The following is a 14,184-nucleotide window of genomic DNA, read 5'->3' as shown; positions in this document are numbered from 1 at the left end:
TTATATTATAATTATATTATTTACATAATAATTTATATTATCATTTATATAATTTATAAATGTATATTATCATTATATTATTTATATCATAATTTATATTATAATTATATTATATATATTATATATATATTATATTTAGGCATTTATCAGACGCGTTTATCCAAAGCGACTCACTAATGAGGACAACATAAGAAATCAATTGTAGTATTAAAACAACTGCAATCAGATCCAAAACTAAAAGCTAAAACTGTATAAATACTATACACATAAAAAAAAGAATCAATGGAAAACTAAAAATAAAGTTCAATCAATTAAAATATTAAAGAACAAAATGTAAAATAGTATCAAACATAAGTATAAAAGCCTACAATATATATTTTTTTAAAAAATTATGACAGTTTCCATAGTAAACGAGACTTGTTTAATTAGGTTGAGATTATTGGACATAGCCATATTAAAGTGTTTTAAAATTTGGGGATCATGTTACATAATTCGGCTGAATGGTATGTAATAAAGTGCCACTGTGCTCCATAATTCATCATTTTCAAAAAGTTTTTTTTTTTTTTTTTAGATCTGGGGAGTTCAAACTGGGTGTTCGAGGAATTCCAGGGAGTTGCAAGGGGTGCTAGGGGGTTTGTGGACATAAACACATAACTTGTAAATGAATTAATGAAATAGATTTCCAATAATAATATACAATTATTAAAATAAACAAAATAATAAAAACATCGGTCTAGTAAAAACAGCAGATGGTTTGGCGTTGGTCATGGCGCGCCACTGCGCATGCGCACCAACACTCCGCGTACCTCATCTCTGTGCTGCTGCCCAGCCTCCAAACGAGCTGCGAGCCACTGGGATTACCACACGCTAGCCCTTCTCTTGAAGACCCCGAGTGAGTAGTTTACTAAGTTTGTATTTAAACAGTGCGTTTTGGCATAGTAATACGGATTTCATGTCAGTATTTCAATAGAGTTCGCGTTCAATCAGTGAATCTCACGAGAAGCCGTTAGCGGGTGGCTAGTTGTTTTCAACAAAGCGACAGGACAACAAAGCATCGCTGAAATAACTTGGCCAGATTAACTTGTTTACCTGCTAAGCCGTTGTATTCATCTTTAGTAATTCATAATCTATATTTCTGTATATTATGTTTGGGTGTGAGTCAATAACGTGGTCTTGGGAAGGTGTTGAGGTGGTCAGTGTGGATGCTAACTCGGCTAGCCAGCTGCAGCTGCGCGCCATCTTTACGTGAGCGACTGCCTGTGCTAAAGCTAATCAGCTGCTTCGTTCAGCGCGCCCGCGCTATTTCCCTCCAACACACGCACAAATACAACAGGAGGCCATTTATTTCGTGAATTTGCTACCTGATGGTTATGTTTCTGGACGGAGTCTGTTTGAATATAAAGGCTGTTGAAAACAGTTCAGGTTGATTAATTGCTTTCATAGTCGTGGCATGTGTGCAGCAGTTAGATGAGAATGAATATAATGTTGGATATTGCCGTCAAGGTTTTTATACTTTGTTAGTAAATGTATGTGTGTGTTTTAAAGAGGTAACTTTTATTTGGAAAAATTAAGTGGACCCTAGATCAAGCTGCCGATCTAGGTCCACTTAATTTTTCCAAATAAAGTTACCTCTCTGTAATTTTTTTTTAAATTAAAACACACACGGTAATGCTGCGACTGATGCTGTCGTTTCAAACAGCTACACACACGTGCATTTATTATGGTTAGCCGATGTAAACTAGTAGTTGTAGCCGTTAACACCTTTCTGTCATCATTAACTCGTACTCCGGGTGTTCCAAACCTATATAATTTTTTTCTTCTCAAGAAACAGTCACCATTAACTTTTATTGTATGGTCACTAAGACTGTAATTCTTTTATATACGTTTGTAAGTCACGCAGGCTTGCAACAACAAAAAAATGAAATCACAACTGAAGTTTCTTAAGTAAATGCTTGCAGGGATGGATTTGAAGTAGGATATTATTTGACATGTCAACAATGGAAACCACCATAGTTTCCAGCTCAGAATGAAAGTCGTGTTATTACCTGTCAGCGAATGTATTAATAGCTCAGTTTTTCACAGATGGAATTCTTTACAAATTGAGACACTTTTTTTTTTGTTTTGGGGGTGAGTGGTCTGGCATGACATGAAAGTACACCGTATGTATTTCCTAAATGCGTGGTGGCTGGGTAGACTATGTATTTGCTCAAAAATTGGCTTCAGAAACATGGAAGTGTTCATTTTGATAGTCCCTACTTTCCCCCCTTTTCTGATAAAATGTATGTCAACACAGAATAAAAGATGTGTTCCTGCTTTCACTTCATTGTGCCTTAAAGAGTTTTTTTATTTTATTTTTTTATGCAGTTGCCGTATTGTTTGTCTTAATTTTAAACCGCATAATGCTTTATTACTTATGTCATGTTTCTTGTTTTTAGAGGTCAAAGGTCGGGTACTGCAGTGGGATGCAGTCCTTTTCGGATGACTGAAGAGCTCTAAGAGAGAGAAACTGAACAGCATAAAGAGAAAGCACATTGAAAATCAAAAATAAGTCTGCCTGTGCAGAATAATAAAGACCCCTTCCCCATTAAGCTGTTTTCCCCTTGTTGCCAAAATGTCAGCGGTCACTTCAGCAAACCCAGAAGCTACTGCAGTCACCAACCCTCCTCCACCTGAGGTGACCAACCCTACCAAACCCGGCCGCAAGACTAACCAGCTGCAGTACATGCAAAATGTAGTTGTCAAGACACTGTGGAGGCACCAGTTTGCATGGCCTTTCTACCAGCCTGTTGATGCCATTAAACTTGGTCTTCCGGTGAGTGTATGTGATGGATAAGGTTTGGTGACATGACTGAAGGTGGCTGTCTTACTATACATCATTTTGAATAAATAGGTTCTTCTAAAGGGTTCGTTTATTAGCCTTTGTTTTACTCGCCCTCAAAGTATCCTAGGTGTGTGTGACACTCTTCTTTCAGACGAGTTCAATCAGAGTCCAATCCTGGCCCCTCCAAGCCTTTCAATGGGGGAAGCACAGTTTAGAAGACGTGAAATAAAGTGCGTGTATCCGTAATAAAGCAAAATGACATTCACAAATTAGAAGCACAAAACAAGGATTTATAAAGAGAAATCGTCTGAAGATTTCGATATAAGCCAAAAGGAGACAGGTTTTCCTTTGCTTCCGGATTTCTCAGTGGTCTGGTGTGCGAGGCATACGTCCTACATCATCCGCGTACCACAGTAAGAGAGAAGTGAGAAAAAAAGTGTTTATTACATTTGAAATATGGATATTTATCTTACAAAAATGCAAGGATTCGCTACAGGAGCCCTTTATTCTCCCCCCCGGAGCCATTTGTGGGACATTTTATTATGGATACACACACTTTATTTCACGTGTTCTGAACTGTTGACAACCGATTCCTGCTTACCTCCATTTAAAGACTTTGAGCAACCAGGACAGTTTTTAATATAACTCTGATTGGATTCGTCTGAAAAAGAAAGTCAAATACGCCTAGGATGCTTTGTTGGTGAGTAAAACACATGCTAATTTTCATTTTTCATGGAACTAACCCTTTAATAGAGTAACCCTTTAATAGAATGAGAGTTTGTCACTTAGTTGATCCTGTTTGGTTTGATATTAAAACTTGACATTGAAGCTTTGGTTTGTTTGAAAGACTTTTTTTATGTGTGTGTCCAGGACTATCACACGATTATAAAGAATCCAATGGACATGGGCACCATCAAGAAAAGACTGGAGAATGTGTACTACTGGAGTGCAAGCGAGTGTATGCAGGATTTCAACACGATGTTCACAAACTGTTATATTTACAACAAGGTATGGCTTGGCACAGTCTGGTTTAAAACTCACTGTTATAAGACTATACATGTTTTGAGGAGAGAATGCTTTGGCAAATGTAATTCTTTTTCTTCCTTGTTTGTTTTCTCAGCCAACAGATGACATTGTGTTAATGGCACAAGCATTAGAGAAGATCTTCCTTCAGAAGGTGGCCCTGATGCCTCAGGAGGAGGTTGAGCTTCTTCCTCCTCCTCCCAAGGGCAAAGGGCGCAAACCTGCAGGGCCTGGTAAAAATTAAATAGTCTGCATGATGTATTGATCATTACATTCTGCGTTAACGCATTAGCAGAAAACTAATCATTATTTTTCTAATCATATAGACGCAGGTCAGCAGGATGGATCTGTCTCTTCTGGCTCGCCCACTTCTGTTTTCCCTGGTGCCACTTCACCGAGTTCACAGACAGCAGTCGTATCCCCAGCTCCAGTGCCCATCATCACCCCTGTCTTACCAGCTGTGCAGAACACAACCACTGCCGCCATGATACCCGGCATTCCTCCGTCGCAACCCAACCTCAAAGTAAGTTGCCGGACCTTTCAGAATATCACTTGATATAAATCCACTGACATTGCCTCACCATCGGCTTTGTGTCTCCCCATGTGTGTGATGTTTTTTGTTCCTAGAAGAAGGGGGTGAAGAGGAAAGCAGACACAACCACCCCTACTACCTCTGCCATCACCGCCAGCAGGAGCCAGTCGCCCACCCCTCTTTCAGAAGGCAAACAGGGCAAAGTGGCATCCAGGCGAGAGAGCACCGGTCGCCCCATCAAACCCCCTAAAAAGGATTTTGAGGATGGTGAACTAGGTGTATACGGTAGCAAAAAGGGCAGGCTTTCAGAGCAGCTCAAGTACTGCGAGGTCATCCTTAAAGAAATGCTTTCAAAAAAGCACGCTGCATACGCCTGGCCTTTTTACAAGCCTGTTGACGCCGAGGCTCTCGAGCTACACGACTACCATGAAATAATCAAACACCCCATGGACTTGAGCACAGTGAAAGTATGTTGAGTTTGCACAAAAATGTATAATGTCTTGATTTTTCTTGTTTTGTCACAAGGAACTGCTTCGGCTAGTTTTTGAATCAATTTTTATTTATTTATTTGCTTGCAGAAAAATATTGACAGTCGAGAGTACCAAGATGCGCAGAGTTTTGCTACAGATGTCAGATTAATGTTCTCAAATTGTTACAAGTACAACCCACCTGATCACGAGGTGGTTGCTATGGCCAGAAAGCTGCAGGTCTGTTCCTCCCCATTATTTTGGCAGTATCTGTTTAATTTCTTTATTTAAAAGATTGAATTGTTTAATGACATTGTCTTTTTATCTCTTAGGATGTGTTTGAAATGCGTTTTGCAAAGATGCCCGATGAGCCAGTGGAGGTGGCGGGGGCAGGTGGTGTAGGCGGGGCCGGTGTGGTCAGTAAGAGTACTGTCAGCAGTGAGAGCAGTGGCGACTCCTCCACCTCTGACAGCTCCGACTCCGAGGAGGAGAGGGCCACCCGGCTCGCCGAGCTGCAGGAACAGGTGGGTGCGGAACAGGTGGGTTTCAAAACAAGGACCAAGTACCCTTAACCTCTCTAGTCTCAGAGATGTTCTCTGACCTGTGGCAGCCTTTCTGATTCTCCTTTTCACCCCATACCCACATGCCTGTTTCAATCAGTGTTCATGCTCTGAAGGACCTGGAGGGGCTTCCACTTAAAATAACCCCTCCTTTCTTTCATAGCAAGCACTTCTGTTTTCATATTGTGTTTATTTGTATGTAGAGCTGTGTTTTAGCCCTCTACCGCAACCAGTTGCATATATTGCTTTGCATTAAATCCTAGAATGCCTAAATATAGATCTAGTAGTATTTTTTTGTGGCTTTGTTTCTGTCTCATTGGAGTATCATACTTTCTTCCCTTGCCATTTTCTTTACCAGTGTATCTCTTTGGAGCACCCCATTGGTAGCAGACAGGGGATAAAAAACGGGTGCACCAAGAATAATCAGGTGATTTTACTTTTCATTTCCCTGTCCCTGCCTATGAACACTGTTTAATAACTGTACAGTTGCTTTCATTATTTGTGTTAGATAGTCAAGCATATGGTATGGATTGTGAGATCAGCGGTAGAGGGTTAAAAGCAGCAGAAAAATATTGGCTTTTGGTGGTGTTGGGAAACCAGCCATGTGTGTTTAGGATGGAAGTGCTGAACGTTTTGGGAATTAATATATAATAGGGTTGGGTGTGTGCTTGTGGAGTGTGTGTGTGTGTGTGTGTTGGCTTTCTTTGCATTTAGACAAATTCTTGCTAGTTCCAGAAACAGTAAGAAGCCCTAACTGCCCTTCATCTACATTTATATGTGTGTATTCATAAGATTGAGACCCTGGTCTGGTGATATTCTTTAATGTTTACCATGGCTTTATGGTTAATAGGGAATGTCGCAACGTAATGGAGATCCTGATTATCTGTGTATTATAACAATGTTATTGCCCATATCAATTTGGCTGTGATTGTTTTTCAATGAGTCATAATTAGTAAAAAGTAGATGCATTGCTAGACACAATGTATTTTTATTATTTTTTTTAAATGCAACTGTTTAACTTCCAGGTGTAAAGGGCAGACTTGCTTCTAAAACCTTGTACTATTCTTGATATTTCTTTCAATTGGTTTCATTCTGAAATGCACTCCATTCTTGGAATCACAGATAACACCAGGCATGAATGATTTTTAATGATGTTGTTTAATTTATAATACTTATTACTACTACTATTATTGTTACTATAATTATACTGTTATAATTATACTATTATTAGTAGTACTTTATTGCAGTAAGGGCAGTTGTTTTGCATATTTTGTTCTACAGTTGAATAAATTTTTCCTTTGGCACTGAAAAACCAAAATGAATGTAGTCTTTGGTTCTCTTTGATAACCAAATATAAATGTCATGTACAATGTGATACTTTGCCTGAGTTTGAGCAGATCCCTAACACCCCTTTCTTGGCTCTCCCCAGCTGAAAGCTGTCCATGAACAGTTAGCTGCTCTTTCTCAGGCCCCTGTAAGTAAACCAAAGAAAAATAAAGAGAAGAAAGAAAAAGACAAGAAAAAGAAAGAGAACAAGCACAACAAATCTAAGCCAGAGGAGAAAGTCAAGCCAGGACAGCCACCGAAACCAGCTCAGCAGAAAAAGGGTCCTGCCAGAAAGGCTAACAGCACTGTTCCAGGCAACAGGTTTGAATGGTTTTTTTTTTCCTTCATTATTAATTTTTTTTCTTTCTGGATTTTTGTTCTGGAGTCTAAAACAATCAATTAAGGTCTAAGTGGTTTCTGCTGTATGGATTGAACCTTCACAGGCAACCAAAGAAGGGTGGCAGAGGGCCAGGCTACGAGTCTGACGAGGAGATGTGTCTCCCCATGACGTATGATGAGAAACGGCAGCTGAGCCTCGACATCAACCGGCTGCCCGGAGAGAAGTTGGGCAGGGTGGTCCACATTATTCAATCCAGAGAGCCTTCACTGAGGGATTCCAACCCTGACGAAATCGAAATAGATTTTGAGACGCTCAAACCTTCCACTTTGCGTGAGCTGGAGCGATACGTCAAGTCCTGTTTACAGAAGAAGCAGAGGAAACCTCCACGTAAGTGCACACTCTTGGCCTACACACACAGAGCTAAATGCCAGACTGCACTGCTGTCACTATATAGGTCATCAAAATATGGTAACTATCTGACTTTATGTTTTGAATTCTTTTCTTCTATTTAAAACTTATGTTTTTATTAGCATCACTAAATTTGTCGGTAATCAACTTGCATTCGGTTTGTTTCACAAATGTTTCCTGTGTTTTGGTATGCAAATACGGATTTGGTTCAGTTCTTTAACTGCTGTGTCTCTCTGTTTGCTCTCAGAGAAAGGAGGCTCAGGCCCCTCTCGGCTCAGCGGCAGCAGCAGTTCTTCAGGCTCGGGCAGCAGCAGCTCCAGTGGCTCCACTTCAGATAGCAGTGACTCTGACTGAACACTTTTTCTTTCCTTTTTTTTTTTTCTTTTTTTTTTTTAACATTGTATGCAGTCAAGGTTGTTTCCCCTCTGAGACTTTTTATACGAAAGAGAAAGAAAAGAGACAATAAAAATGCATCATGTCAGAGTTTTTATTTTTTTTGGAAATGTCATGAAGAAAATTACAGCTAAAAAAAGCTAACTAATAAGTTGCTTTTTAATTCCACTGACTCTGAAAGGGATGTCCAAACCTAAAACTGCAAGGAGAGGAAGTCCTGAAGCATATTTTATAGTTCAAATTCTCTTCCCCCGGGGTCCTGGTAATGTTGTACGTTACCCCTGCAAACTTAAGCCATCCCATCTCAATAGAAAAAGCGGGAAAACTCACACTGTTCTCTTCTGATTTTACGTCTGTTGTATTTATTGTTTTTTTTATTTTTTTTTTTTTTTTTTTTTATAATATTGTTTTTGCTGTGGCCTCATTTTTCCCCATTGGGCGCTGTGCCATTGATCTATTATTCCTTCTTTTTTTTTATGTCCTCTCAAACTGAAAAGTGTGTCGATGAAAATCATGCCTTTCTTAAAAAAAAAAGTCACAACACTTATAGGTAGTATGGGGAACAGATGGCTTTAATTAGGCATAACAAACTCTAATTTGGCCATTTTTATAGATGTAGAACAATATTAAAACAGAATCCTATACTCTCCAGGTAATAAATATATGGTTTAGGAAAATATTTTGATGGGAATTAAGCAGATTTGGTTGTTTTTTTTAAAGGATGCTTTACAATGATGTGGACATGTAAATCAGTAAGCTGGAACACATGCGGACTTCATGTCTTATTAAGCCTTGGTCAGCAATAAATACCCAGATTTCCAAGTAGTCACACCTGTGACTGGCATTTTTACATCAGATAACTTTAGATAAGTCTAGAAGTGTTGGTGACATGGATGTTGACACCTGGAATCAGTAAATGTCATTTGTCTTGATCTTTACTGCCATGTTGTGATAATGCTAATTATGCGTTTCTTAATTTTTATTTCAAGTGTTTTGGCAATGATAGTAAATCACGCAGTCTTCCTCTTCTCACTCTCTTGCAAAATTGATTCATGAATGTAATCATCATTAGATCTTATGAATAGTACGCAATTCCAATCAGTTGGGTTACAAACAAGTTTTCCTTTATAAAGTCCCCCACCATTCCTCTGTGGATTGCTTTACTATCCAATATCTGTTAGAATAACTGTGTTTGATTTCTGAAGTGTAAGATATTGTAATGTCCTCTCTGATGACCTTCTTTTTTTATGTTAAGTTGTAAAGGGATCTGGTATTCATTTCATTTTCAAATACTTTTGGTTCATGGATAGGTGTTTGTTTTGAAGACTTCTGGGACATAATTGCAGGATTGTTTAATTTTGACAGCCAAAATTCATGAGGGACATGTATCCTTCAGATTAATTAAAACACTAATAGACATAGTCATAACATAATTATTTTAAGATGAAAAATGCTATTATTGATTTTACCCTCGGTCTCTGGATGTACACGACTGCAAAACCTCCCCAAGTCATTTCTGAGTGTCTGACACAACTATTGATCAAGTCCTATCTGGATTCTAAGAATGATTTCTTTTAGAGACGGACTGAAAAGAAGAAGAAAAAAAAGACTGTATAGATATATAAATATACAACTTAATTTCATTTTAGGCCCTGATTTTAAAAGAAAGTTCCTTTATATTTAAAACAAAGTTTACTTTTTATCTTTGACATGCATGCTGATTTATTGTATTTTTCTTAAAAAAAAATCTGAGCTATTTATAGTTGTAAATGTCAGTTGTGGAAACAACAAAATCAAGAATACAGTGCGAGTAGATTTAGGCTTATACAGGCCAGAGGGTTGGGTTGGAGGCAGTGATAGAGAGGCTAAAATTTGTTGTACTTGCCTACCTTGAATGTCTTGTACATGGGGTACTTTTCTTCTTTCGTAAAATAAATGACAAAATGCCTTTTATTTTGTGTTTACTTTCAATTTTTGCTCATTTGTTTTAATGTGGACATGCCTTGTTTTGCAGTTTAGTTTAATTATTCAAAGCTGATCATTTGATTAGTTCTAAAATAGAACAGAACAATATGAAACTACATGGATCGTCTGATATTTGGTTAAAACTATTCGAATCTTGTTCCATGACAGAAGTGTCATCATGCGACCACTGTACTACCACCTCTGACCATTAGATGGTAGCAGTGTCATTTCTGCTAGATTCTGGTAGGATAACTAGTTTCACTGTAATGTTACAAATTATTATTAAAGTAGTTTTATAATAATCCTCCAAAAATAACTATAGTGTTAGAGTCTTCTTTCCTTGAGTGATGTCACATCTATTTCAGTTCCTATAAGTAGGTTTCACCAGCTCATATACACAAGGGAGTAACAGAAGTGATACTGGCTCTATCATTTATTCAGTTACACGTGTATACTGTGCGTTCTTAGGGTTTATAGTCACTTTCTGAGGAGAGAACATGTGACCTTGTTGCTGCAGTGTTTAGAACATGGTATCCAGTAACACAATACTGCAGAGACCAAGATGGATCAATGCTTTGAGTCTTGTGACAGCTACTCAAATCTGCCTCAGAAAGCCATCTTTCATCCCGAATGTGCTTTAGCCAGTTTTTATATTGGTCCCAGGGCAAAATAGTCATCAGAACATATATGTCTCATATGTAAATACGTTCACTGAGGTAAATTGAGGGGCCCCACAAAATTGGAGTGAGAATTTTATGTTACTGTGTTTTATGAATAAAAAGAGGATATGTATTTGAATTGCACATGTGCTGTATACATTACTTGACACACATGTTAAGCTGATCAAGACTAAATTACATGATTGAAGTCTCCCAGGAATCTTCTCAAACCTCCACAAAAGTAGTAGGACTGCATAGTAATATCAAAAATAATGTGAGATAATGTACATTTTCTTCACATGTTCGCATTTATTCTGCTGTCTGTCTACAGAATTTTATGAATAGTGATAAAAAAGGCTTTCGGGTCGTTATTTTAGTGAGACCGACCCTCTCCTCCTCCTCACACGTGGACGAGCGCGACCGGAACCTAGATGCGACCGCGCGCGCGTTCCCGCCTGCTGCTCGCCCGCTCTCACGGCTCCGGCGAGCGGAGAAATCAAAACACTCTAACCATCTCTTCACAGAGAGATGAACTGACACAACCGAGAAACCATCGCGGCTCAACGGATGACTGTCCGGCTCTAAAACCTCGCGGCGTTTCTCTTTCTGTGGAAGTGAAAGGAGCGGGACGAACAACAGTTTTCGAGTTGAATACGCCAGAGTTTGTGCGTTTTCGCTGTACGCTTTGATATTTCCCACAAGAAGTTTTAAAAACAAGTTCGGACCGGATTCTGTTTGGAGAGGCGCAATCTTCTCAAAACTACAAAACATGGATTTATTCCTTATTTTAACGGTAAAACTTTGATTAACCATCCGAATTAGCGTGTAACAGCTGCTTTACAGTCTTTTCCAGGATTTCTTGTATAGGAAAATATCTATTGTTGTCCGGAGAGACACTTTTCTTTCTTTTTTTGCTGTGACAGGACGCGTTTACAGAGCCAAATATGTCAGTCCACGATGAAGAGGAGGAAACTCGTATGATTCTCTGAGGGGAAAACACATCTAAGTCATATTTTAACATTTTACTGCGCGCCATAATAACTGGATTATTTCGTTATACAAAGTCCTGTATAGCTCTTTAAAAAAGTTGTTAAGCGTAACGTTACATCACTGCTAAGAGCGTTCTCACGCAATTGACCCAAGGCTTTTTAGTGCCCTTTGGACTAACAGAGGAACTGGGACATTTTCACGTCAGCTTTATCTTGGTACGTTCGCCAGTGTGCCAGATATACAGTTTTTATTTTTGCCAATATTCTGCATTGTTCCTGTCAATATGGAGGAGTGGAGACAGTGCGGTCGCTGGTTGATAGACTGTAAGGTTTTGCCCCACAACCATCGGGTCGTTTGGCCCTCAGCGGTGGTATTCGACCTGGCCCAGGCGCTCAGAGATGGGGTGCTTCTGTGCCAGATGCTGCACAATCTGTCTCCTGGATCCGTGGACCTAAAGCAGATCAACTTCAGGCCTCAGATGTCACAGGTAAGTTAATGTTCATCTCTGGGGTTTAATGGCTGTATTTTAATGCGTGTCTCATATGCAGGAATGATTGATGATAGCTTTGACAGCCGGAGAATTGACATTGTTCCCAGTGGTTGCCACTCTGATTCTTATCAACAGGGGTCGTTGTCGAGCATGAATGGATGCGCAATTACAAATAGAACTGTCATAATCGATTAATCGAAAATGTTATCTGAACTAAACCTTTTGATGTTTTATAGTGTCATACGCATTGTTTAAGTTGTTGAAATCATATCCTGGAACGTTTAAATATAATGTTATGGTCTCACAAACTGCAAGTAGTTGAATGCAAAGCACACAGGTGTCTTTTAAGCTTTCTATAGGTAATAGCACGTACATATTAATAGCTGAACATTCGTTTCTATCACTGTGCATACTGCATAGAGTATGTACAGTATGAGACTGATCATTTGAAAGTAAGTATCTGAGGCTGTGCAGGGTTTAAAGGTGAATGTTAAGGAAGGGCCAAGGCTCTTATCTCTGTAAACATAAACCAGGAAAAGCAGCAAGTTCTTCGTGGGTTTCAGGAATGTGGCTCTCAGCCAGTGCTCTTTGTGAAGGAATGTGTGGCAAAGGCAGTTTCTACCTATAAATATGACTTGGCTGAGAAGCATGATGTAGCCATTTGTAAGTGTTGAATGTTTTGAAAGGTTTTGAACTAACGTCCCACTGTGTCTCCCACCCCTTCAGCATGTCTTGTCAGTGTTGAATTGGGTTTCTGTCCCGAAATTCTGAAGCTCATTTTAATAGACTAAAACTCAGAGATGAGTTTGCATGGAGTAGCATTTACTGCGAGTCGCTCTGAGACACAGAAAACACCAATTTTTAAAAAGTTGAACTTTTATGTGCGTGATGCTTTAAAATGGTGATTTAAATCGTTTTTTGGTTACAGGACTCCTGCACACTCATCCTTTACATATGCAGTTTTAATCTAAAATATTTGTTGATTTAAAAAAGTAAAGCAAACAACCCTTTTACTAATGCAAATCTATCTTTTCACTGCAAACCTGGACCAGAAATATGCTCAGCAAAAAGATAAAGAGATTTATAGCCTTCTTTCACTGACCATGGCATGATTTTTACCTGTACAGATGTTTTCATATGACTGTATAGCTGTTTCACCCAGTGCTTGTAGGCTTTTGTTTAAGCTGTTATTTCTGAGGCAGACGTTGGGACCTTAGATCCTCCCACAACAGTAGCTTCCTCAGCATGGAAGGGTTTTGTGTGGTATTATGTTGTGATAAATTGGTTAAAAGGGAGATCTGGCAGCACAATGGAAGCTCTGATTTATATGCAGCAAAGGTCACTGTGTGCTTTGATACACAGTGGTTGTTAATTTACTACCTCCATTAAATCAGGATGAAGTGATTATGTGGGCTGTTTGTGGTGGATGTTCATCGATACCGAAGTTTCTGCTGTTCTGCATGCTTCACGTGTTCCTCGTTTTAGTGCAGTAGGCCATTTAATAATCACATTCTTGTGATTCGCTGTCACTTATAAACACCTGTTATACCGGTAAAGACTGGAAGGACAGCTTCAGGTGTTAGTTAACAGACAAGTGTTTCCAGAATTTTAGTCAGCTTACACTTTGTCTATGCCCACATACCAGTACTGTTGGTATCAGCCACACAGAGCCATGCTTTTCCTGTCTCTCAGATAATAACTGTTTACCTCACATGCCTATGAATGTTTTATTTGTCTGTGGAGTGCAAGGGGACTTGCTCCCTTCTCTGTGGAGTACTCTTCAAATCAGTGCTTGTGTATTTCGAGAAGATGAATTCCGGTGTCTGACTGAAAGGTTGTTTTAATAGATTAGCTCACCGAAAAATGAAAATGTTGCCATTATTTTTTTATCATTCATGTTGTTCCAAATATGTATGCTGCTTTTTTTTTTTTTTGTAGGAAACACAAATGTCATAAAAATGTTCATATTACTATTGCTAAATATGCTATATTTAATGCTGAAGCTATATGTAAAAACAAGCTTTTGTGTGAGCGACATACCCAAGTCACATCTAACACAAACTTCAACTTATAAAATAGCATGTCACATTCACTTATTACACACACAAACAATCACTGTTTTGAAAGAGCTCTGTAAAGATACTTCAGAAATGTCTACTTTTTTAAAAATCTGGTTTTGAATGACATGGAGATGAGCAAATATAAATAAT

The 14,184-nt window shown here is 38.8% G+C and overlaps 1 protein-coding gene across 5 annotated transcripts; it reads left to right on the top strand.

The window, feature by feature from the left end:
• Window positions 1-779: 779 nt before the first annotated feature.
• Window positions 780-9,823, top strand: LOC128018154 (bromodomain-containing protein 3-like). 5 transcript variants are annotated; one of them, XM_052603509.1, is made up of 12 exons: window positions 780-892; window positions 2,436-2,812; window positions 3,692-3,829; window positions 3,942-4,077; window positions 4,171-4,367; window positions 4,475-4,843; window positions 4,955-5,083; window positions 5,176-5,382; window positions 5,762-5,830; window positions 6,833-7,050; window positions 7,173-7,456; window positions 7,725-9,823. In XM_052603509.1, the coding sequence occupies exons 2-12, from the start codon at window positions 2,612-2,614 to the stop codon at window positions 7,829-7,831; spliced, it is 2,055 nt and encodes a 684-aa protein (XP_052459469.1). In that variant the 5' UTR covers window positions 780-892; window positions 2,436-2,611; the 3' UTR covers window positions 7,832-9,823. The 5 variants fall into 5 exon arrangements, with proteins under 5 accessions (XP_052459469.1, XP_052459470.1, XP_052459468.1 ...); XM_052603510.1 differs by having other exon boundaries at window positions 4,472-4,843; window positions 5,176-5,367; XM_052603508.1 differs by having other exon boundaries at window positions 4,472-4,843.
• The last annotated feature ends 4,361 nt before the right edge of the window (window positions 9,824-14,184 follow it).

Source organism: Carassius gibelio, chromosome A8 (genome assembly GCF_023724105.1).
Source record: "Carassius gibelio isolate Cgi1373 ecotype wild population from Czech Republic chromosome A8, carGib1.2-hapl.c, whole genome shotgun sequence".
NCBI lineage: Eukaryota > Metazoa > Chordata > Actinopteri > Cypriniformes > Cyprinidae > Carassius > Carassius gibelio.
Note: the sequence above shows the minus strand (reverse complement) of the source record. Positions and strands in the feature narration are given on the sequence as shown.